Consider the following 25,641-nt stretch of genomic DNA (forward strand, 5'->3'; position numbering starts at 1 on the left):
TACAGTGCTCCTGATTTGTGGTAGGGGGAATGTTCAACTGTAGTCAGAGAAAAGTTGCATGTTTTCCCCCCAACAAAATTTTCACTCAGTTATCTCCATTTTAAAGGTGAAAGTCACATTTTTGGACAATTTCAATTGAAGGTTTTCAGAAACCGGAAGCCATAATCACCAAAATGTTGTCATAATAAGTCTGAAATATTTTGAGTTGCATGTTATGATCCTATGTCTTGTAGGGGCGGCATAGCTCGGTTGGTAGAGCGGCCGTGCCAGCAACTTGAGAGTTGCAGGTTCGATTCCCGCTTCCCTGATCCTAGTCACTGCCGTTGTGTCCTTGGGCAAGACACTTTACCCACCTGCTCCCAGTGCCACCCACACTGCTTTAAATGTAACTTAGATATTGGGTTTCACTATGTAAAGCGCTTTGAGTCACTAGAGAAAAGCGCTATATAAATATAATTCACACATTAGTTTCACTTTTTAAATCTAAACAAACCTTTGCACAATACAGTGTTGCGTCTTTTAACACAGGGTTTACGTTCCAAAAAATACCCACTTTATGTGAAATCTGTGTAGTAGAAGTTTAATTTATTTTTATTTTGCTTTTTGAGTTTTCGTTCATTGTGTTTTTCGTTTAAACAATTTTTTTTTCAGTTAGAGGATGTTTTTTTTAATATACTGTCCATTTTTTTTAGTTTATAGGTTTTTTTTATTTTTTCGTGTACAATACTGTACAGTATGTTTTTTTGGTTTCTTATATATGTTTAAAGTCTGTAAAACCTCTAACCAAACACATTATAAACTTTTCTCAGACAGGCATTAACATGTTCTCACATTTCTCTCATTTAAACACCTTTTTGGATTTAAAAAAGTAAGTCCAGTACACTACTGTATTAAAGAATGAAACCAAAGGGCTCTAGGATTTTTCTTTATCATAAAACCCGCAGTATTTCCACACACAACTAGTCACACCATCTTTTTGGGCCTTAAATCCTGCGCTTTTGGCCTCGTCCTGCATTGTAAAGGTGTGAAATGGTATTTGTCTGTCACAACCATATTAAAAACTTGTTCAGGATTATATCCCCCATCACAGTATACATTCTATAGTGTACAGAACACATGTCATGAAGTCTGTTTTAAGTCTGTAAAACCCCTAACCACACACTTTATAAACTTTTCTCAGACAGGCATTAACATTTTCTCACATTTCTCTCATTTAAACACCTTTGTGAATTCAAAAAAAAAAGAAAAAAGTCCAGTACAAAATACTGCATTAAAGAATGAAACCAAAGATTTTTTTAGTGCTCTAGGATTTTAAATCTTTCGCTTCTGCATTGTAAAGGTGCGAGAGGGTATTAGTTTCCAAAATAAGTCTCCCATCCATATTAAAAACTTGTTTAGGAATATATCCCCCACCACAGTATACATTCTGTAATGTACAGGACATGTGACATGAAGTCTGTTTTAAGTCTGTAAAACCCCCAGCTACACACTTTTTATAAACTTTTCTCAGACAGGCATTAACATTTTCTCACATTTCTCTCATTTAAACACCTTTGTGGATTTAAAAAAATAAGTCCAGTACACTACTATAATAAAAAATGAAACCAAAGATCAAAACTTTTTTTTTTAGGGCCTTAGGATTTTTTAACCTATAAATAAGCCCGGGTTTTATCATAACGCCTGCGGCATTTCCACACACAAGCAGAGTCACACCATCTTTTTGAGCCTTAAATCCTGCGCTTTTGACTTCGTCCTGCATTATAAAGGTGCGAGAAGGTATTGGTTTCCAAAATAAGTCTGTCTCATCCATATTAAAAACTAGTTTAGAAATATAGATAGATAGATAGACAGTACTTTATTGATTCCAGCAGCAGTGTACAGAATTGAGATCGGATTTAGAAAGTAAATAATGAGGGTATAAATGGAAACAAAATATTACAATAAGAATAAAAATAAAAAGCAACAATGAAAATAAAAATATAACAGTAAAATAAGAATATAACAAGAGAAACTAGGCAGTAGTGACCATATTGTGAAAAAGTATTGTACTGTTAGAGAGAGTTGTACAGTCTAATGGCGTGTGGGACAAATGAGTTTTTGAGTCTATTAGTCCTGCACTTGGGATGGAGCAGTCTAGCACTGAACAGGCTCCTCTGGCTACTGATAACTGTATGCAGAGGGTGACTGGCATCATCCAGGATGCTCACTAGTTTGTCCACCGTCACCAGTGAGTCCAGTTTTATTACGATCGTAAAACGGAATATCCCCCACCACAGTATACAATCTGTAATGTACAGGACACGTGGCATGACGAAGATTAATTGACGACGGTATACAGTCCCTTAGCCAATCAGGATGCAGAACACAATGCGCGTTCATACGCTGTTAAAAAAAAAAGCCAAAAAACATGCGACATTTAAAAAATTACACACACAAAAAAAAATCTGTGTAACATTGAGGCTTTTCTCTTTTTTGGAGTTTCACCAGTGGATTTTCTAGGAAGATTCTTAAAATGTTTTGAAACACGCTTTATTTTTTGTTAAATTCGACTGAAGAATATTTAATTCTTATTTTATTTTCTCTGCCATGTGCCTTTTTAAGACCTCTCAGTAGGGTCTGTACCTCTATGCTAATTTGCCTTTTAGTTCTCCTTTAATCCAAATAAGTCGTCAGCAGTGTATAAAGAAATTCCCATCCCTACTCGCATGGCGGGTTGAGAAATGTCTGCCTTGACACGACCTCCACTAGAGGGCGCCCAAGCCCTGCACTCACTTCTCAACTTTTGGACGCCGTTGCAGGACGGCCGCGTGTTTATTTGGACGTGTGACGACCACGCCGGCAACACCTGGACGGCCAAGCTGCTGCACAAGTTCAACGACGTGGTCTGGCACGTCAGCTGGTCCATCACGGGGAACATCCTGGCCGTGTCCGGGGGAGACAACAAGGTAGGACCGTGTGCAGCCTCCTCATCCTCCACCACCCTCTCACCTCGCTCTTGTTCAGGTGACCCTGTGGAAGGAGTCCATGGACGGCCAGTGGGCGTGCATCAGTGATGTCAGCAAGGGTCAGGGCGCCGTCTCCTCCATCACAGACACGCAGCAGGCTGAACAGTGACACACACACACACACACACACACACACACACACACACACACATCTGGCTTTGGCTTTTTGCATAAAGCGACTATTTTAAAGTTCCTTTATCCCTCATGTGGCTGAACATTCCACCCCCCCGTAGTGTCATGTTTGGATCACATGACCTGTCATACCATTGCAGAACCACAAATGTTTCCTACTTGTAATTAAAACATCTGAATATTAGTGGAACAGTGTGTGTGCAATTTGTTGCATGTAGATCACAAGTGTCAAACTCAAGGTCCCGCCCCCAAAAGCCTGGAATTACCATGCGTCTATTTGATTCTAAATGTTAATAATACATGTACGATATGCAATTTCACAAACTGTATTTTCCACACAGTATTTTTCATATACTGTGTGCATGGAGCTGCAAACTTAGTCACAGTCTCGCCCTACGCTCTAAGGTACAGCTCCCGCGTCCCTCTATTTATTCAGGAGTTCCCCAGTCAACATCACTGAGGCCGCCTCTAAAAGGAGTGGTCACATACGACATGCTAAGCAGGTCCAGTACGCACAGTAAGTGATGGAATGTGCTGGGGATTTGTGATTGCCTTGCTTCGTCTACGTGCTGTCATCTTGTCTTAGTTGAGGTCTTTGAAGTCCTTGGCTGTTAGCGGGCTAAAACAAAGATAAAATCTGCGACTGAGGCCATCCCTCAGAAAATAAGATTTGTCCTTGCACAGATAGAAAACATGCAGCTTGAGCACAATAGCTAATAACTATAGCAACGGGCTTTAAGCATACTAAAGTTGTGAGATTATAAATACATAATTATTCTAACACGTTTGCCTGTCTTTCATTTTCATTTTCACCTGTGTTTTACATCAAGACAGTAGCTGACATTTTGTTCATTATTTCTCTTCTTTATATATTGACATTGAATAGTTAAAACATTTTGAAACATAAACAACGAGATATGTTATTTCATGCAACCCCTTGTCCCCTGGACCTGGCTGGGGCCCCGGCTTATTTTCCGACGTTTTCATGAAGTTCAAATGACACGCCTGGTGATGGAAGTGGATATCTGACCCCACAGTGGCTCCTCCCCCCCCCAGCAGCTATAAGAACACCTGAGTGACGTCACGCACGACTCCTTTCCTGCGCCATGAGCCTGAGTCGCAGCAAGAGGATCAGCTCCAGCACCTGCGTCCGCAGGCTGAGCGGCTTCGGGACGCCGCCGCCGGTCGGCTTTGGTGGGGTCTCCCTCAGCAGCAGCTCGCTGTATGCGGGCGCCAACGGCCACCTGCACGGCCCCGGGACCCCGCTGGCCTCGCTGTCGGTCAACAAGAGCCTGCTGGCCCCCCTCAACCTGGAGATCGACCCCGGCCTGTCCATGAGCCGGGCCCATGAGAAGGAGCAGATCAAGACGCTCAACAATCGCTTTGCATCCTTCATCGACAAGGTAACACCTCCTGTCGCCTACCTTTTCCACTTTTTCTATTTGTACTTTTTCTACTATTTTGACGGTTGTCTTGATGTGTCAAAAAGGGTGCATTGAGGGGCCTCCCAGGGCCAATAATAAATTTATTTTATATTACATTTTTATCTACATGGTAAAAAAACACCTAGATTTTACTGTAAAAAAATTGTGGGTTTTTTTTGTTTTGTTTTTTTTACAAAATACTAGAGTAAATGGGAAAACTGTACAATATTTTCTTATGGGGAAAAAATGGCAGCTTTGCCTTTAGAATTTTACTGTATAATTGACAGCGTTTTTGTTTTTTTTACATTTCTGAAACTATAAAAACTAACCCTGTTTTTTTGTGTTATTTATTATTATTTTTTTACAAAATACTAGAGTAAATGTCCTGCGATGAGGTGGCGACTTGTCCAGGGTGTACCCTGCCTTCCGCCCGATTGTAGCTGAGATAGGCGCCAGCGACCCCGAAAGGGAATAAGCGGTAGAAAATGGATGGATGGATAGAGTAAATGTGAAAACGGTAAAATATTTTCTTATGGGGAAAAAATGCCAGCTTCGTCTTTAGAATTTTACTGTAAAATTGACAGCGTTTTTTTTTTTTTTTACATTACTGAAACTATAAAAACTAACCCTGTTTTTTTGTGTTATTTATTATTATTTTTTTTACAAAATACAAGAGTAAATGTGAAAACGGTAAAATATTTTCTCATGGGGAAAAAATGGCAGCTTCGTCTTTAGAATTTTACTGTAAAATTGACAGCGTTTTTGTTTTTTTTTACATTACTGAAACTATAAAAACTAACCCTGTTTTTTTGTGTTATTTATTATTATTTTTTTTACAAAATACAAGAGTAAATGTGAAAACGGTAAAATATTTTCTCATGGGGAAAAAATGGCAGCTTCGTCTTTAGAATTTTACTGTAAAATTGACAGCGTTTTTTTTTTTTGTTGTTTTTTACATTACTGATGATATAAAAATAGTACCCTGTTTATTTGTCTTTTTTTTGGGCTACTGAATGTTAAAAAAAAAAAGGCGCTTTTCCTCTTACAGTAAAACAATAAAAAAAAATATGTTGATTTTACGGTAAAAAACAAACAAAAAACTGGCAGCTCAGTCAAATACAATTTTACCACAAAAAACATTTATTTTAATTTACAGTGATGTTCTGTAGAGACACCATAAGTTTTACTGTAAATTATATTGTAATGTTTACAGTGTACATAACTTGCTTTGAAATCATAAATCAAGCAGATATTGAAGTATTTGTATTTTGACAAAATAAAAATGTAAAGTATGATAATAAAATATTTAATGAGAAGAGTTAATGCATGATGCACCTAATTAGAAGGTCCAGTGATGGTGTAGCTATTTAAAAGGTCCTGTAATAATGTATCTAATTAGAAGTTCCTGTGATGATGTACCTAATTAGAAGTTCCTGTGATGGTGTAGCTATTTAAAAGGTCCTGTAATAATGTATCTAATTAGAAAGTCCTGTGATGATGTACCTAATTAGAGGGTGCTGTGATAATGTACCTAATTAGATGAGTTAATGCATGATGTACCTAATCAGGTTTGTGATGGTGTACCTAATTAGAAGTTCCTGTGATGATGTATCTGATTAGAAGGGTTAATGCAGGATGTATTTAATTAGAAGGGTAGTGCATGATGTACCTATGTATAAGTTTTTGTAATGATGTACCTAATAAAAGGGTTAATGCATGATGTACTTAATTAGTAGGGTTAATGCATGATGTACCTAATTAGAAGAATTAATGCATGGTGTACCTAATTAGAAGTTCTTGTAATGATGTACCTAATAAAAGGGTTAAAGTATGGTGTACCTAATTAGAAGTTCCAGTGATGATGTACCTAATTCAGAGGGTTAATGTATGGTGTACCTAATTATAGGTTCTTCTGATTATGTACATAATTAAAATGGTTATTGCATTATCTACCTAATTAGAAGGGTTAATACACTATGTACTTAATTAGAAGGGTTAATACATGGTGTACCAAAATAAAAGTTCCTGTGATGATGTACCTAATTAGTAGGGTTAATGCATGATGTACCTAGTTATAAGGGTTAATGCATGGTGTACCTAATTAGAAGTTCCTGTGATAATGTACCTAATCATGGGTTCTTCTGATTATGTACATAAAAGGGTTATTGCAATATGTACCTATTTAGAAGAGTTGATGCATGGTGTACCTAATTAGAAGGTCCTGTGATGGTGTACCTCATTGGAAGGTCCTGTGATGGTGAACATAACTGGAAGGGTTAATGCATGGTGTACCTAATCAGAAGGTCCTGTGAGGATGTACCTAATTAGAAGGGTTAATGCATGATGTACTTCATTAGAAAGGTTAATGCATGGTGTACCTAGTTACAAGTTATTGTAATGATGTACCTAATAAAAGGGTTAATGCATGATGTACCTAATAAAAGGGTTAATGCATGGTGTACCTAATTAGAAGTTCCTGTGATAATGTACCTAATTAGGCGGGTTAATGTATGGTGTACCTAATTATAACTACTTCTGATGACGTACCTAATCAAAAGGGTTAATGCATTATGTACCTAATTAGAAGAGTTAATGTATGGTGTACCTAATTAGAAGGTCCTGTGATGGTGTACCTAACTGGAAGGGTTAATGCATGGTGTACCTAATCAGAAGGTCCTGTGATGATGTACCTAATTAGAAGGGTTAATGCATGATGTACTTAATTAGAAGGGTTAATGCATGGTGTACCTAGTTACAAGTTATTGTAATGATGTACCTAATAAAAGGGTTAATGCATGATGTACCTAGTTATAAGGGTTAATGCATGGTGTACCTAATTAGAAGGTCCTGTGATAGTGTACCCAATTAGAAGGGTTAATGCATGATGTACCTAATTAGAAGGTTCTGTGGTGGTGTACTGAATTAAAAGGGGTAATGCATGTTGTACCTAATTAGAAGGTCCTGTGATGGTGTACCTAATTAGAAGGGGTCAATGCATGTTGTACCTATTTAGAAAGTCCTGTGATAGTGTACCTAATTAGAAGGGGTAATGCATGTTGTACCTAATTAGAAGAGTCAATGCATGATGTACCTAATTAGAAGGTCCTGTGATGGTGTACCTAATTAAAAGGCGTAACGCATGTTGTACCTAATTAGGAGGTCCTGTGATGGTGTACCTAATTAGAAGGGGTCAATGCATGTTGTACTTATTTAGAAGGTCCTGTGATGGTGTACCTAATTAGAAGGGTCAATGTATGGTGTATCTAATTAGAAGGGTCAATGCATGGTGTACCTAATTAGAAGGTCCTGTGATGATGTACCTAATTAGAAGGGTCAATGGGTGATGTCACAAGTGTATGTGGAAAGGAGCGGTCATGTGAGTGCAGGTTCTAGCTCCCAGAGCTCCTCCCACAGAGGAATCTGATAATGTGGGACATCAATATCCTGGGCAGTCTTTCTCACGGAGTCTGTGACATGCTGCCACAATGGCGCCATTGTTGGCCCCTCCCACCAGTGCGGATACATTGCAGGCCTAAACGGAGCTGCCATCCCTAACATTCTCAACGTGATGATCAGCAGCTCCTAAGTCTTTGACTACTGTTGGGGCAGTCAGGGGGGGGGGGGGGGGGGGGGTGCACAGGGCAAGGGTCATGTGTGCAGGGTTCTCTGACCTCCAAGGGACCCCAAATTCCCAGACAGTCTTGCGGGAAGTGGTCTGGGTTGTTGCACGGTGTGAGAGCCAGAGTGTGACCTCCACGGGTCATTGAAGCTGTCATCACTGTCCTGAGTCCAGGTTGTAACTTCAACCCCCCCGGCACAGGAACCTCTCTCAGGGACATCATCTGAGAAGCCTTTGTGTGTGTGTGTGTGTGTGTGTGTGTGTGTGCGTGTTCTGGCAATTCTGACTTAATGGGGACATGGCTCTGTTTACACACCTTTAGGGGACTTCTGACGGTATGGGGACCCAAAAACAGGCCTCCTTAAGGGAAACCTTTTTAAATAATTCTGAGTATAACATATTTAATATGAACTTTTTTTTTTTTAAGTGGTCGTCAGTAGTCACGTACAAATTTGTGTGAATTATGCCAAATTATTTCAATGTGGTCCTTATGAACCATATTAACTCTTTTTCCCCAAGGTCCCCATTAAGACTGATCAGCGCATTACTTCATCTATCCAGAGATTTAAAGACATGTATGAACTAACTGGGCAGTGGACATTTGACCTACTTTATTTTTATGCCTCCACAACCTGTAGAAAGGGTGGTCCCCACAAGTCATGATCAAAAACTTGGTCCCCATTCCAAATAAAAACCAGTATTTGTTTATGAAACTTGAACTGTGCAGAAGTGAAGGTCCTAAGTCATCCATCATTTAAATTTTCTTCACCAGCTCAGATAAAAAGTAGCCCTCCAAGTACCGCCAATTTAACCAACATTGAAGTACAGTAGCGTAGTAGGCGTAAGTACTGTATATAATCGGATTAACGACCATTTCACTGCACTGTCCTAAATAGTGGGCTCTTTTTTTAAGTTGATTTCAATTAAGCAAGCAAGTAATACCTTGTGATTAATCGTGATTAATCCAGAATCAAAAGAGTGATCAACCTGATTAAAACATTTATCATTGAGAGCATTAGTCCAAATATTGTTTTTTTAAATTGATTTCAATGATGCAAGCTAATAATGACCTGTAATTAATCATGATTAATCCAAATTCAAAAGTGTGATTAATCTGATTGAAAGCACAATCATTTGACAGCATTTTTCCAAATGGTGGGCTCTTTTTTAAGTTAATTTAAATTATGCAAGCTATTAATTTATTACCAATTTATAATAATAATTGAAAAGTGAGATTAATCTGATTTAAAAAAATAACTTTTAACCACACTAGTCCATTTATTGGTCTTTTTAAAAAATAATTTAAACGATGCAAGCTAGTAAACTGTGATTAATCATGATTAATGTAAATTCAAAAGTGGGATTAATGTGATTAAAAGGATCACGGGTCAATGGTAGTCCAAATATTGGGCCCTTTTCAAAGTATGCAAGCGTGTAATAACTTTTGATCAATCAAATTCCAAAAGTATGATTAATCGTGATTATTCTAAATTTAAGTGTGATTAATCTGATTAAAACAATCATTGACTGCATTAGTCAAATGTTTTGTTAATTATGCAAAAAATAACAACCTGTAATTAATCTGAATAAAACAATAATTTTTTAAAGTGACTTTCAATTATGCAAGCCATTAATAATCTATTACCAATTTATAATTCAAATTAAAAAATTAGGTTAATCTGATTAAAAAAATAATCTCTTACCAGCACTCATCCAATAATTGAGCTTTTAAAAAATTAATCAAAACTATGCAACCTCGAAATAACCTGTGATTAATCATGATTAATGCAAATTCAAAAAGTGAATAATCATGATCAATGCAAATTCAAAAGTGTGATTAATCATGATTAATGCAAATTCAAAAAGTGATTAATCATGATCAATGCAAATTCAAAAGTGTGATTAATCATGATTAATGCAAATTCAAAAAGTGATTAATCATGATTACTGCAAATTCAAAAAGTGAATAATCCTGATCAATGCAAATTCAAAAGTGTGATTAATCATGATTAAAGCAAATTCAAAAGTGTGATTAATCATGATTAATGCAAATTAAAAAGTGATTAATCATGATTAATGCAAATTCAAAAAGTGAATAATCATGATCAATGCCAATTCAAAAGTGTGATTAATCATGATTAATGCAAATTTAAAAAAAGTGATTAATCATGATTAATGCAAATTGAAGAAGTGATTAATCATGATTAATGCAAATTCAAAAAGTGAATAATCATGATCAATGCAAATTCAAAAGTGTGATTAATCATGATTAATGCAAATTAAAAAGTGATTAATTATGATTAATGCAAATTTTAAAAAAAGTGATTAATCATGATTAATGCAAATTCAAAAAGTGAATAATCATGATCAATGCAAATTAAAAAGTGTGATTAATCATGATTAATGCAAATTCAAAAGTGTGATTAATCATGATTAATGCCAATTAAAAAAGTGATTAATCATGATTAATGCAAATTCAAAAAGTAAATAATCATGATCAATGCCAATTCAAAAGTGTGATTAATCATGATTAATGCAAATTTAAAAAAGTGATTGATCATGATTAATGCATATTGAAGAAGTGATTAATCATGATTAATGCAAATTCAAAAAGTGAATAATCATGATCAATGCAAATTCAAAAGTGTGATTAATCATGATCAATGCAAATTCAAAAGTGTGATTAATCATGATTAATGCAAATTCAAAAGTGATTAATCATGATTAATGCAAATTTTAAAAAAGTGATTAATCATGATTAATGCAAATTCAAAAAGTGAATAATCATGATCAATGCAAATTCAAAAGTGTGATTAATCATGATTAGTGCAAATTCAAAAAGTGATTAATCATGATCAATGCAAATTCAAAAGTGTGATTAATCATGATTAATGCAAATTCAAAAAGTGATTAATCATGATTAATGCAAATTCAAAAAGTGAATAATCATGATCGATGCAAATTCAAAAGTGTGATTAATCATGATTAAAGCAAATTCAAAAGTGTGATTATTCATGATTAATGCAAATTAAAAAAGTGATTAATCATGATCAATGCAAATTCAAAAAGTGAATAATCATGATCAATGCCAATTCAAAAGTGTGATTAATCATGATTAATGCAAATCTAAAAAACTGATTAATCATGATTAATGCAAATTGAAGAAGTGATTAATCATGATTAATGCAATTTGAAGAAGTGATTAATCATGATTAATGCAAATTCAAAAAGTGAATAATCATGGTCAATGCAAATTCAAAAGTGTGATTAATCAGGATTAATGCAAATTAAAAAAGGGATTAATCATGATTAATGCAAATTTAAAAACAGTGATTAATCATGATTAGTGCAAATTCAAAAAGTGAATAATCATGATCAATGCAAATTAAAAAGTGTGATTAATCATGATTAATGCAAATTCAAAAGTGTGATTAATCATGATTAATGCAAATTTAAAAAAGTGATTAATCATGATTAATGCAAATTCAAAAAGTGAATAATCATGATCAATGCCTATTCAAAAGTGTGATTAATCATGATTAATGCCAATTAAAAAAGTGATTAATCATGATCAATGCAAATTCAAAAGTGTGATTAATCTGATTCAAACGATCCCGTGACAATACTAGTCTAAATAATTGGGCCCTTTTTTTAAAGTTCATTTAAAGTACGCAATCATGTAATAACTTGTGATTAATCAAAATCCAAACATATGATTAATAGTGATTATTCAAAATTCAAAAGTGTGATTATTCTGGGCTCTCAACAAATGAATCTAAACAAAGTAAACTCGTAATAACCTGCGATTAATCATGATTAATGCAAATTCAAAAGTGTGATTAATCATAATTAAAATGATCCCATGACAATACTATTACAAATTTCAGGCCTTTCTTTAAAGTTGATTTAAAGTACACAAGCATGTAATAATCTGTGACTAATCAAAATCCAAAAGTATGATTAATCGTGATTAATCCAATCAAAAATGTATCACTTGACCGCTCAAAGTTCAAATCTTCTTTTTTGAAATAATGCAAATGTGTAATAGCCTGTGACAAATCACGATGAATGCAGGTTCAAAAGTGATTAATCGGATTAAAAACCAATCATTTGCCTTCAATATTCCCTGACCCAGGTCCGCTTCCTGGAGCAGCAGAATAAAATGCTGGAGACCAAGCTGGAGCTGCTGCATGGTCAGGGGGCGGGCCGCTCCAACGTGGAGCCCCTGTTCGATGCCTACATGGCCGGCCTGAGGCGCCAGATGGACCTGGTCAACAACGACAAGTCCAAGCTGGACGGAGAGCTGAGGAACATGCAGGGTCTGGTGGAGGACTACAAGCACAAGTCAGTAAATCTGCCATCAAGTCTGTAAACGGGCTTAAATAATAAAAAAAACAGCTTTTGTGATAAAGTAACATCCAATTAGTAGTACCTGAACAGGTAATCAATGCTAATTAGAAGTCATATACAAACCCCAAAAGCAGTGAAGTTGTCACCTTGTGTAAATGCTAAATAAAAACAGAATACAATGATTTAAAAATCCTTTTCAACTTATATTCAATTGAATAGTGTTATGTTTGCTGAGGAGAGATGACGGCAACAGACACCAGAGATTGGTAAAGTTCAATGATTTGTTATATTTATAGTCAATATGTATATAATAATAATGACAAACAATACTACTAAACTAAAAAATGGAGCGTATGACAAATACAAGAGAGTGTGGTGTAAGACTATGTGTGTAGATAGCTGAAGTGTGTTACCAAGTGTTGATGAGAGCCAAGGAACATGAAAGTCCATGGGACAGGCAGGTGATCCGGGCGAGAGAGAGACGCGCCACGGTCCGAGTCCATGCGAGGGGTCGCGATCCGGGAAGGCAGTCGAGATCTAAGGGGGGAAGTCCTAGGGAGTGAGACGCAAAGCTCGAAACCAAGGCAACAGTAAGAAAACACTGCAGAAACACGGGAGAATACAAGGAACAAATCAAACCACGGAGAGGAAACAAAGATAGAGCATAAAGCTTGTCGCTTACGGTACAACATTTGAGAACTAAGTTCTCGCAAGGATCCTTGGGTCCACTGGTTCTTTAAGCAGCTCGCTAGAAGGACCGGTGTGTGGATTGCCGATTGTCTGCAGCCTTGTAGCCGCGTGGGCGTGCTGCTCTCAGTGCCAATAGGGGAGTGTCCGAGCGCGCTGTCAGCGTAGCCTCTTGGTGCTCCCGCAGAGGAGGGAGAAGCAGACTGCACGTGCGCCGTAACAAATAGACTGCAATGACTAGATATTTTTGGCAAATATTAGCTCATTTGGAATTTGATGCCTGCAACATGTTTCATAAAAACTGGCACAGGTGGCAAAAAGGAGTAAGAAAGTTGAGGAATGCTCTATCAAAGACTTATTTGGAACATCCCACAGGTGAACAGGCTAATGGGAACAGGTGGGTGCCATGATTGGGTATAAAAGTAGCTTCCATGAAATGCTCAGTCGTTCACAAACAAGGACGGGGCGAGGGTCACCACTTTGTCAACAAATGCCTGAGTAAATTGTTTAAGAACAACATTTGTCAACCAGATTTAGGGATTTCACCATCTACGCTCCGTAATATCATCAAAAGGTTCAGAGAATCTGGAGAAATCACTGCACGTAATCCATGATATTACGGACCTTCGAACCCTCAGGCGGTACTGCATCAAAAGGCGACATTAGTGTGTAAAGGATATCACTACATGGGCTTAGGAACACTTCAGAAAACCACTGTCAGTAACTACAGTTAGTCGCGACATAAGTGCATGTTAAAACTCTACTATGCAAAGCAAAGCCATTTATCAACAACACCCAGAAACGCCGCCCGAGCTCATCGAAGATGGACTGATGCAAAGTGGAAAAGTGTTTTTTGGTCCGGCGAGTCCACATTTCAAATTGTTTTTGGAAACTGTGGACGTCGTGTCCTCCTGACCAAGAGGAAAAGAACCATCCGGACTGTTCTCGGCGCAAAGTTGAAAAACCAGCATGTGTGATGGTATGGGGGTGCATTAGTGCCCAAGGCATGGGTAACTTACACATCTGTGAAGGCACCATTAATGCTGAAAGGTACATACAGGTTTTGGAGCAACATATGTTGTTATCATGGACGCCCCTGCTTATTTCAGCAAGACAATCCCAAGCCACGTGTTACAACAGCGTGGCTTCATAGTAAAAGAGTGCGGGTACTAGACTGGCCTGCCTGTAGTCCAGACCTGTCTCCCATTTAAAATGTGTGGTGCATTATGAAGGCTAAAATATGAGAAGGGAGACTGTTGAACAACTTAAGCTGTACATCAAGCAAGAATGGGAAAGGAGTCCACTTCAAAAATGTGTTTCCTCAGTTCCTAAACCTTTACTGAGTGTTGCTAAAAGGAAAGGCCATGTAACACACTGGTAAAAATGCCCCTGTGACTACTTTCTTGCGAATTCTAAGTTAATGATTATTTGCACAAAAAAAAAAGAACTTTCATGAAATATCTTGTCTTTGCAGTCTATTCAATTGAATAAGTTGAACATTATTTTTAAATAATTTTATTATGTTTTTATTTACCATTTACACAACGTGACAACTTCACTGCTTTTGGTTTTTGTATCTCTCTCTCTCTCGATGGATAGATGAATATATAAGTGTTTGTATTTACAGTATGTATGCGTGATTAAAAATATTAAATAAATAATGTAAGCTATGATAGATTATATGCATATAATCTATTGTATTTTACATTATAAATTTGATAATTTTCACAATAAAAGAAAAATGTATTAATAGTAGAAATGTAAAGATAATGAGGTCATTATTAGTGGTGTGTCTGGTGTGTCCGTAGATACGAGGATGAGATCAACAGGAGAAACAACCTGGAGAATGACTTTGTCCTCCTGAAGAAGGTCTCTTTACACACACACACACACACACACACACACACACACACACACTGGTTATCATTTGGAATGGGGACCAAATTTTTGATCATGACTTGTGGGGACCACCCTTTCTACAGGTTGTGGAGGCATAAAAAAACATGTCTCACACTCAAACTAACCAGTAAACATGTTTTATGGGCCAAAGCTTAAACATCACTTATATGGATCTGACTATCATTTGAAAAGGTTTCTCTTTCGGGGACATGTATTTTTGGTCCCCATACCGTCAGAGGTCCCCTAAAGGTGTGTAAACAGAGCGATGTCCCCATTAAGTCAGCATTACCAGAACACACACACACACACACACACACACACACACACTGGTTAATCATTTGGAATGGGGAGCAAGTTGTCGATCAGAACTTGTGGGGACCACCCTTTCTAAATGGGTTGTACTTGTATAGCGCTTTTCTACCTTCAAGGTACTCAAAGCGCTTTGACACTACTTCCACATTTACCCATTCACACACACATTCACACACTGATGGAGGGAGCTGCCATGCAAGGCGCCAACCAGCACCCATCAGGAGCAAGGGTGAAGTGTCTTGCTCAGGACACAACGGACGTGACGAGGTTGGTACTAGGTGGGATTTGAACCAGGGACCCTCGGGTTGCGCACGGCAACTCTCCCACTGCGCCACGCCGTCCCCTACAGGTTGTGGAGGCATAAAAAAAGCCTCACACTCAAACTAACCAGTAAACATGTTTTATGGGCCAAAGCTTAAACATCACTTATATGGATCTGAATATCATTTGAAAAGGTTTCTCTATCGGGGACATGTATTTTTGGTCCCCATACCGTCAGAGGTCCCCAAAGGTGTGTAAACAGAGCGATGTCCTCATTAAGTCAGCATTACCAGAACACACACACACACACTGGTTAATCATTTGGAATGGGGAGCAAATTTTCGATCAGAACTTGTGGGGACCACCCTTTCTACAGGTTGTGGAGGCATAAAAAAAATGCCTCACACTCAAACTAACCAGTAAACATGTTTTATGAGCCAAAGCTTAAACATCACTTATATGGATCTGACTATCATTTGAAAAGGTTTCTCTTTCGGGGACATGTATTTTTGGTCCCCATACCGTCAGAGGTCCCCTAAAGGTGTGTAAACAGAGCGATGTCCCCATTAAGTCAGCATTACCAGAACACACACACACACACACTGGTTATCATTTGGAATGGGGAGCAAGTTGTCGATCAGAACTTGTGGGGACCACCCTTTCTACAGGTTGTGGAGGCATAAAAAAAATGCCTCACTCAAACTAACCAGTAAACATGTTTTATGGGCCAAAGCTTAAACATCACTTATATGGATCCGACTATCATTTGAAAAGGTTTCTCTTTCGGGGACATGTATTTTTGGTCGCCATATCGTCAGAGGTCCCCTAAAGGTGACTGTGTAGACAGAGCGATGTCCCCATTAAGTCAGCATTGCCAGAACACACACACACACACACACACACACTCACTCACTCACTCACTCACTCACTCATACACTGGTTATCATTTGGAATGGGGAGCAAATTTTCGATCAGAACTTGTGGGGACCACCCTTTCTACAGGTTGTGGAGGCATAAAAAAAATGCCTCACATTCAAACTAACCAGTAAACATGTTTTATGGGCCAAAGCTTAAACATCACTTACATGGATCTGACTATCATTTGAAAAGGTTTCTCTTTCGGGGACATGTATTTTTGGTCCCCATACCGTCAGAAGTCCCCTAAAGGTGTGTAAACAGAGCTATGTCCCCATTAAGTCAGCATTACCAAATCACACACACACACACACACACACACTGGTTAATCATTTGGAATGGGGAGCAAGTTGTCGATCAGAACTTGTGGGGACCACCCTTTCTACAGGTTGTGGAGGCATAAAAAAAAATGCCTCACACTCAAACTAACCAGCAAACATGTTTTATGGGCTAAAGCTTAAAAATCACTTATATGGATCTGACTATCATTTAAAAAGGTTTCCCTTTAGGGGACCTGTTTCTTTGGTCCCCATACCGTCAGATGTCCCCTAGAGGTGTGTAAACAGAGCGATGTCCCCATTAAGTCCGCATTGCCAGAACACACACACACACACACACACACACACATACACACACACAGGTGTGGCCCCTATAGTTATTGTATGTCTTCTTAGTTGACTCCCTCCCACATGAAACTAAAGCTGTCCAGTATTGTCACCAACAGGAAGCATGATGATGATAAGTCAAACTTTGTAAAAAATGACACTTGAGATGTTCCCTCAACATGTGGACTTTGAAGCCATGAGAAGAAGGTCAGAATGAGTCGCAAGTCTTTTTGTTTCCACGCAGGATGTGGACTCTGCCTACCTGGTGAAGGCTGACCTGGAAGACAAAGTGGGCGCTCTGACTGATGAGATCAACTTCCTGCGTAACATCTACGAGGAGGTAGAGGAAGGAGAGCAACCACTTCCAGTCCTTGAAATGATCTGTGGTGTTTTCACGCCTGTGATGTCGGTGCCGCCACCACAACTGTCGCCTCTTCCTCAGGAGCTGCGTGAGCTGCAGGCCAGCATCCGAGACACCTCGGTGGTGGTGCAGATGGACAACAGCCGCAGCCTCAACATGGAGCAGATCGTGGCCGAGGTCAAAGCTCAGTACGAGGACATCGCCACCCGCAGTCGAGAGGAGGCTGAGGCCTGGTACAAGAACAAGGTGATTTATGTGGCCTGCCAGATCATTTTATGTGATTTGCCACAAAATTTTGTCGCCAGCCACATAATTCCAAGTGGCTTACCAGGTCATTTTATGTGATTTGCCACTTTATTTTGTCGCCTGCCACATCATTTTTTAAATGGCCTACTAGGTCATTTTATGTGATTTGCCACATATTTTGTCGCCTGCCACATAATTTTATGTGATTTGCCACAAAATTTTGTCGCCAGCCACATAATTCCAAGTGGCTCACCAGGTCATTTTATGTGATTTGCCACTTTATTTTGTCGCCCGCCACATCATTTTACGTGGCTTACCAGGTCATTTTATGTGACTTTCCACATTATTTTGTCGCCTGCCACATCATTTTTTAATTGGCCTACTAGGTCATTTTATGTGATTTGCCACATTATTTTGTCGCTTGCCACTATATCTTTATGTGGCCTATCAGGTCATTTTATGTGATTTTCTACATTATTTTGTCGCCTGCTACGTTATTTTTATGTGGCCTACCTCGTCATTTTATGTAATTTGCCACGTTATTTATGTGGCTTACCAGGTCATTGTAAATGATTTGCCACATTATTTTGTTGCCTGCCACATTATTTCTATGTGGCCTACCAGGTCATTTTATGTGATTTGTCACATTATTTTGTCGCCCGCCACATTATCTCTATGTGGCCTATCAGGTCATTTTATGTGATTTTCTACATTATTTTGTTGCTTGCCACATTATTTTTTAATTGGCCTACCAGGTCATTTTATGTGATTTGCCACATTATTTTGTCGCCCGCCACATTATCTCTATGTGGCCTATCAGGTCATTTTATGTGATTTTCTACATTATTTTGTTGCTTGCCACATTATTTTTTAATTGGCCTACCAGGTCATTTTATGTGATTTGCCACATTATTTTGTCGCCTGCTATGTTATTTTTATGTGGCCTACCAGGTCATTTTATGTAATTTGCCACATTATTTATGTGGCTTACCAGGTCATTGTAAGTGATTTGCCACATTATTTTGTTGCCTGCCACATTATTTTTACGTGGCCTACCAGGTCATTTTATGTGATTTGCAACGTTTTTTTGTCACCCGCCACTTTATCTTTATGTGGCCAATCAGGTCATTTTATGTGATTTTCTACATTATATTGTTGCCTGCCACATTATTTTTTAAATGGCCTACCAGGTCATTTTATGTGATTTGCCAAATTATTTTGTCGCCTGCTACGTTATTTTTATGTGGCCTACCAGGTCATTTTATGTAATTCGCCACATTTTTTACGTGGCTTACCAGGTCATTGTAAGTGATTTGCCACGTTATTTTGTCGCCTGCCACATTATCTTTATGTGGCCTATCAGGTCATTTTATGTGATTTGCCACATTATTTTGTCGCCTGCTACGTTATTTTTACGTGGCCCACCAGGTCATTTTATGTAATTCGCCACATTATTTATGTGGCTTACCAGGTCACTGTAAGTGATTTGCCACATTATTTTTTAAGTGCCCTACCAGGTTATTTTATGTGATTTGCCACATTTAAATGGCCTGACAGGTAATTTTAATGTGATTCACCACATTATTTAGTTGCCTGTCACATTATTTTTTAAGTGGCCTACCAGGTAATTTTATGTATTTCGCAACATTATTTACGTGGCCTACCAAGTCATTTTAAATGATTTGCCACATTATTATGTGGCCTACCGGGTAGTTTGATGTAATTTGCCACATTATTTATGTGGCCCACCAGGTCATTTTAAGTGATTTGCCACATTATTTTGTTGCCTGCCTCACTATTTTTTACGTTGCCTACCAGGTCATTTTATGTGATTCACAACCTTATTTTTGTTGGATGTCACATTGTTTATTTGGCCTACCAGGTATTTTTTTGTGATTGGCCACATTATTTAGTTGCTTTCCACATTATGTTATGTGGTCTGCAAGGTCATTGTATGCTATTCACCACATTTTTTTGTAAATAATGTGGCCTACTAGCTCATTTTATGTGACTTGCCACATTATTTTTTATGTGATCTACCAAGTCATTTTAAGTGATTCGCCACTTTATTTTGTTGCCTGCCACTTTATTTTACGTGGCCTGCCAGGTCATTTGAAATGATTCACCACATTATTTTGTTGCCTGCCACTTTATATTATGTGGCCTGTCACTATTATTTATGTGGCCTGTGCACCTGGTGTAAGGAGGCAGTTGCTGCAGCCTGTGTGTAAGGAGGCCGTTATAGTGGCCTGTGTGTAAGGAGGCAGTTGTAGTGGCCTGTGTATAAGGAGGTAATTGTAGTGGCCTGTGTGTAAGGAGGCAGTTGTAGTGGCCTGTGTGTAAGGAGGCAGTTGTAGTGGCCTGTGTATAAGGAGGTAATTGTAGTGGCCTGTGTGTAAGGAGGCAGTTGTAGTGGCCTCTGTGTAAGGAGGCAGTTGTCGTGGCCTGTGTGTAAGGAGGTAATTGTAGTGGCCTGTGTGTAAGGAGGCAGTTGCTCTGGCCTGTGTGTAAGGAGGTAATTGTAGTGGCCCGTGTGTAAGGAGGCAGTTGTAGTGGCCCGTGTGTAAGGAGGCAGTTGTAGTGGCCTGTGTGTAAGGAGGCAGTTGTAGTGACCTGTGTGTAAGGAGGCAGTTGTAGTGGCCTGTGTATAAGGAGGTAATTGTAGTGGCCTGTGTGCAAGGAGGCAGTTGTAGTGGCCTGTGTGTAAGGAGGCAGTTGTAGTGGCCTGTGTGTAAGGAGGCAGTTTTAGTGGCCTGTGTGTAAGGAGGCAGTTGTAGTGGCCTGTGTGTAAGGAGGCAGTTGTAGTGGCCTGTGTGTAAGGAGGCAGTTGTAGTGGCCTGTGTGTAAGGAGGCAGTTGTAGTGGCCTGTGTGTAAGGAGGCAGTTGTTGTGGCCTGTGTGTAAGGAGGCAGTTGTAGTGGCCTGTGTGTAAGGAGGCAGTTGTAGTGGCCTGTGTGTAAGGAGGCAGTTGTAGTGGCCTGTGTGTAAGGAGGCAGTTGTAGTGGCCCGTGTGTAAGGAGGCAGTTGTAGTGGCCCGTGTGTAAGGAGGCAGTTGTAGTGGCCTGTGTGTAAGGAGGCAGTTGTAGTGACCTGTGTGTAAGGAGGCAGTTGTAGTGGCCTGTGTATAAGGAGGTAATTGTAGTGGCCTGTGTGCAAGGAGGCAGTTGTAGTGGCCTGTGTGTAAGGAGGCAGTTGTAGTGGCCTGTGTGTAAGGAGGTAGTTGTAGTGGCCTGTGTGTAAGGAGGCAGTTGTAGTGGCCTGTGTGTAAGGAGGCAGTTGTAGTGGCCCGTGTGTAAGGAGGCAGTTGTAGTGGCCCGTGTGTAAGGAGGCAGTTGTAGTGGCCTGTGTGTAAGGAGGCAGTTGTAGTGACCTGTGTGTAAGGAGGCAGTTGTAGTGGCCTGTGTATAAGGAGGTAATTGTAGTGGCCTGTGTGTAAGGAGGCAGTTGTAGTGGCCTGTGTGTAAGGAGGCAGTTGTAGTGGCCTGTGTGTAAGGAGGCAGTTGTAGTGGCCTGTGTGTAAGGCTGCTGTTGTAGTGGCCTGTGTGTAAGGAGGCAGTTGTAGTGGCCTGTGTGTAAGGAGGCAGTTGTAGTGGCATGTGTGTAAGGAGGCAGTTGTAGTGGCCTGTGTGTAAGGCTGCTGTTGGAGTGGCCTGTGTGTAAGGAGGCAGTTGTAGTGGCCTGTGTGTAAGGAGGCAGTTGTAGTGGCCTGTGTGTAAGGAGGCAGTTGTAGTGGCCTGTGTGTAAGGAGGCAGTTGTTGTGGCCTGTGTGTAAGGAGGCAGTTGTAGTGGCCTGTGTGTAAGGAGGCAGTTGTAGTGGCCTGTGTGTAAGGAGGCAGTTGTAGTTGCCTGTGTGTAAGGAGGCAGTTGTAGTGGCCTGTGTGTAAGGCTGCTGTTGGAGTGGCCTGTGTGTAAGGAGGCAGTTGTAGTGGCCTGTGTGTAAGGAGGCAGTTGTTGTGGCCTGTGTGTAAGGAGGCAGTTGTAGTGGCCTGTGTGTAAGGAGGCAGTTGTTGTGGCCTGTGTGTAAGGAGGCAGTTGTAGTGGCCTGTGTGTAAGGAGGCAGTTGTAGTGGCCTGTGTGTAAGGAGGCAGTTGTAGTGGCCTGTGTGTAAGGAGGCAGTTGTAGTGGCCTGTGTGTAAGGCTGCTGTGTGGTGTGCAGTTTGCCCAGATGTCGGTGCAGGCCACCCAGTACGGAGACGAGCTGCGTGCGGTGAAGGGCGAAGTGGGCGAGGTCAACCGACTCATCGCCCGCCTGCAGAGCGAGATGGAGGCGCTCAAAGCTCAGGTACCGGCCCTGGTTCCCCTCCCCCCTCCCCCCTCCCAGCCAGGACTTTGCATCCTGACCAGGTCTTGTGTCCCGCCCAGCGCGCCAGCCTGGAGAGCCAGCTGAGCGAGGCGGAGGAGCGCGGCGAGATGGCGGTGAAGGAGGCCAAAGTCCGCACCCGAGACCTGGAGGACGCCCTGCAGCGGGCCAAGCAGGACATGGCCCGGCAGCTGAGGGAGTACCAGGTACCAGACCCGGGACCTAGTCCAGGTCCACTGTGGGTCCTCGCGTCTATTCACACTCTCCACCCGTAGGACCTGATGAACCTCAAACTGGCTCTGGACATCGAGATCGCCACCTACAGGAAGCTGCTGGAAGGCGAGGAGGGCAGGTGAGCGGGGGGCGGGGCTTACATCTTGACCTTTGACCCTATTAACGTGTGCTCCTGCCCGCTCAGACTGGGCCAGCAGTCCGTGGTCAACATCCAGCCCGTCTCCAGCTCCAGTAAGTCACATGGCTCCGTTACCACGGCAACCACACTATACGGTGACAGGAAGCCTTTATCCAGATCTGCAGCGAAATGAAATACCAACACTCTCAGGAGCAAACATGTCCGACCTTCTTCTTCTCCTTCTTCTTCTTCTCCTTCTTCCTCTTCTTCTCCTTCTTCTTCTCCTTCTTCCTCTTCTTCTCCTTTTTCTTCTTCTCCTTCTTCCTCTTCTTCTCCTTCTTCTTCTCCTTCTTCCTCTTCTTCTCCTTCTTCTTCTTCTCCTTCTTCCTCTTCTTCTCCTTCTTCTTCTCCTTCTTCTCCTTCTTCCTCTTCTTCTCCTTCTTCTTCTTCTCCTTCTTCCTCTTCTTCTCCTTCTTCTTCTCCTTCTTCTCCTTCTTCCTCTTCTTCTCCTTCTTCTTCTCCTTCTTCTCCTTCTTCTCCTTCTTCCTCTTCTTCTCCTTCTTCTCCTTCTTCCTCATCTTCTCCTTCTTCCTCTCCAGGCAGCAGAAGTTCCAACAGCTTCCACCAGGGCAGCTCTCCCACTCCCAGACTGCTCATCAAGACCACCGAGACCCGGGACCAGAGCCGATACAACACACACTAATCTTGTGTGTGTGTGTGTGTGTGTGTGCGTGTGTCGTCATGCTTCAAACACACGTGTGTGTGTGTGTGTGTGTGTGTGTGCGTGTGTCGTCATGCTTCAAACACACGTGTGTGTTTATCGTCATGCACCAAACACCTGTCTGTGTGTGTGTGTGTGTGTGTGCGCGTGCGTTGTCATGCACCAAACCACTGTATGTGTGTGCGTGTCATCATGCTTCAAACACGTGTGTGTGTGTTTGTCATTATGCACCAAACACCTGTGTGTGTTTGTCATTATGCACCAAACACCTGTGTGTGATTTTCGTCATGCACCAAACACCTGTGTGTGTGTGTGTGTGTGTGTGTGTGTGTGTGTGTGTGTGTGTGTGTGTTTTTCGTCATGCACCAAACACCTGTGTGTGTGTGTGTGTTTGTCTTCATGCACCAAACACCTGTCTGTGTGTGTGTGTGCGTGTGTTGTCATGCACCAATCCACTGTATGTGTGTGTGTGTGTGTGCGTGTCGTCATGCTTCAAACACGTGTGTGTGTGTGTGTTTTTCGTCATGCACCAAACACCTGTGTGTGTGTGTTTGTCATCATGCACCAAACACCTGTGTGTGTGTGTGTGTGTTTGTTTGTTTGTCGTCATGCACCAAACACCTGTGTGTGTGTGTGTTTGTTTGTTGGTTTGTCGTCATGCACCAAACACCTGTGTGTGTATGTGTGTGTGTGTGTGTGTGTGTGTTTGTTTGTTTGTCGTCATGCACCAAACACCTGTCTGTGTGTGTGTGTGTGTGTGTGTGTGTTTGTTTGTTTGTCGTCATGCACCAAACACCTGTCTGTGTGTGTGTGTGTGTGTGTGTGTGTGTGTGTGTGTGCGCGCGTGTTGTCATGCACCAATCCACTGTATGTGTGTGTGTGTTTGTTTGTTTGTCGTCATGCACCAAACACCTGTCTGTGTGTGTGTGTGTGTTTGTTTGTTTGTCGTCATGCACCAAACACCTGTCTGTGTGTGTGTGTGTGTGCGCGTGTGTTGTCATGCACCAATCCACTGTATGTGTGTGTGTGTGTGTGTGTGCGTGTCATCATGCTTCAAACACGTGTGTGTGTTTGTCATCATGCACCAAACACCTGTCTGTGTGTGTGTGCGTGCGTGTGTTGTCATGCACGAAACCACTGTGTGTGTGTGTGTGTGTGTGTGTGTGTGTGTGTGCGTGTGTGTGTGTGCGTGTGTGTGTGTTGTGATGTGTACTAGAACAGTAAAGTGGACGTCCAACAAGAAGAACCTTCATTGACTTTTCCCAGCTGCTCTTCACTCTCTCTAATCTATTTTCCTTAATTGAGTACAAGTCATGTTTCATCATCTTCTTCCAACAGTCCACATTAGCCAAAGAAAACGTTTAAACAAAAATGACATGATAATAATAATACAGAAAAAATGAGTAAAACAGACCAAAAAACCCTGAGTTATTTAAAAAAAAGAAAAACAGACCAGTGATGATGTAACCAATATTGTGCTGTGACATGTTGTGATGTTAAATGTTGTATTTTAATGGCCTTAACCTAAAATCTACCATTGTTCAACTCTACCTGTCCCTACTAACGTCTCATTGGGACTAACTTGTACTACTCACCTGTGTTGAGTTGTAACTTGTACTACTCACCTGTGTTGTGTTGTAACTTGTACTGCTCACCTGTGTTGTGTTGTAACTTGTACTACTCACCTGTGTTGTGTTGTAACTTGTACTACTCACCTGTGTTGTAACTTGTACTACTCACCTGTGTTGAGTTGTAACTTGTACTACTCACCTGTGTTGAGTTGTAACTTGTACTACTCACCTGTGTTGAGTTGTAACTTGTACTACTCACCTGTGTTGAGTTGTAACTTGTACTACTCACCTGTGTTGAGTTGTAACTTGTACTACTCACCTGTGTTGAGTTGTAACTTGTACTACTCACCTGTGTTGAGTTGTAACTTGTACTACTCACCTGTGTTGAGTTGTAACTTGTACTACTCACCTGTGTTGTTGTAACTTGTACTACTCACCTGTGTTGTGTTGTAACTTGTACTACTCACCTGTGTTGTGTTGGAACCTGTACTACTCACCTGTGTTGTGTTGGAACTTGTACTGCTCACCTGTGTTGTGTTGGAACTTGTACTGCTCACCTGTGTTGTGTTGTAACTTGTACTGCTCACCTGTGTTGTGTTGTAACTTGTACCGCTCACCTGTGTTGTAACTTGTACTACTCACCTGTGTTGTGTTGTAACTTGTACTGCTCACCTGTGTTGTGTTGTAACTTGTACTGCTCACCTGTGTTGTGTTGTAACTTGTACTGCTCACCTGTGTTGTGTTGTAACTTGTACTGCTCACCTGTGTTGAGTTGTAACTTGTACTACTCACCTGTGTTGTGTTGTAACTTGTACTACTCACCTGTGTTGTGTTGTAACTTGTACTATTTACCTGTGTTGTGTTGTAACTTGTACTACTCAC

General features: G+C 40.5%; 2 protein-coding genes across 2 annotated transcripts in view; both read left to right on the forward strand.

Moving 5' to 3' along the window:
• The window catches only part of sec13 (SEC13 homolog, nuclear pore and COPII coat complex component), a 19,531-nt gene extending 16,210 nt beyond the window's left edge, over nt 1-3,321 (forward strand). The window contains exons 8-9 of the mRNA XM_061875451.1: nt 2,799-2,945; nt 3,004-3,321. Coding sequence (XP_061731435.1) covers nt 2,799-2,945; nt 3,004-3,114 — 258 coding nt within the window. The 3' untranslated portion in view covers nt 3,115-3,321. The remainder of the gene's footprint in view (nt 1-2,798; nt 2,946-3,003) is intronic.
• A 135-nt stretch (nt 3,322-3,456) lies between these two features.
• Nucleotides 3,457-23,205, forward strand: si:dkey-222f2.1 (keratin, type II cytoskeletal 8). The gene is made up of 10 exons (XM_061875450.1): nt 3,457-4,540; nt 12,316-12,524; nt 15,026-15,086; nt 17,454-17,549; nt 17,652-17,816; nt 21,972-22,097; nt 22,178-22,321; nt 22,391-22,467; nt 22,534-22,580; nt 23,067-23,205. Exons 1-10 carry the CDS (start codon nt 4,244-4,246, stop codon nt 23,168-23,170), a joined length of 1,326 nt encoding a protein of 441 aa, XP_061731434.1. The 5' UTR covers nt 3,457-4,243; the 3' UTR covers nt 23,171-23,205.
• Nucleotides 23,206-25,641: the final 2,436 nt, after the last annotated feature.

The sequence above is a fragment of the Nerophis ophidion genome, linkage group LG16 (genome assembly GCF_033978795.1).
Source record: "Nerophis ophidion isolate RoL-2023_Sa linkage group LG16, RoL_Noph_v1.0, whole genome shotgun sequence".
Lineage (NCBI taxonomy): Eukaryota > Metazoa > Chordata > Actinopteri > Syngnathiformes > Syngnathidae > Nerophis > Nerophis ophidion.

Coding starts and splice junctions, on each gene's coding strand:
- si:dkey-222f2.1 (XM_061875450.1), top strand. CDS start 4,244: ATGAGCCTGAGTCGCAGCAAGAGGATCAGCTCCAGCACCTGCGTCCGC. Junction 17,817..21,971: donor AGGCCTGGTACAAGAACAAG/GTGATTTATGTG, acceptor TGTGGTGTGCAG/TTTGCCCAGATGTCGGTGCA. Junction 22,322..22,390: donor GGCAGCTGAGGGAGTACCAG/GTACCAGACCCG, acceptor CTCCACCCGTAG/GACCTGATGAACCTCAAACT.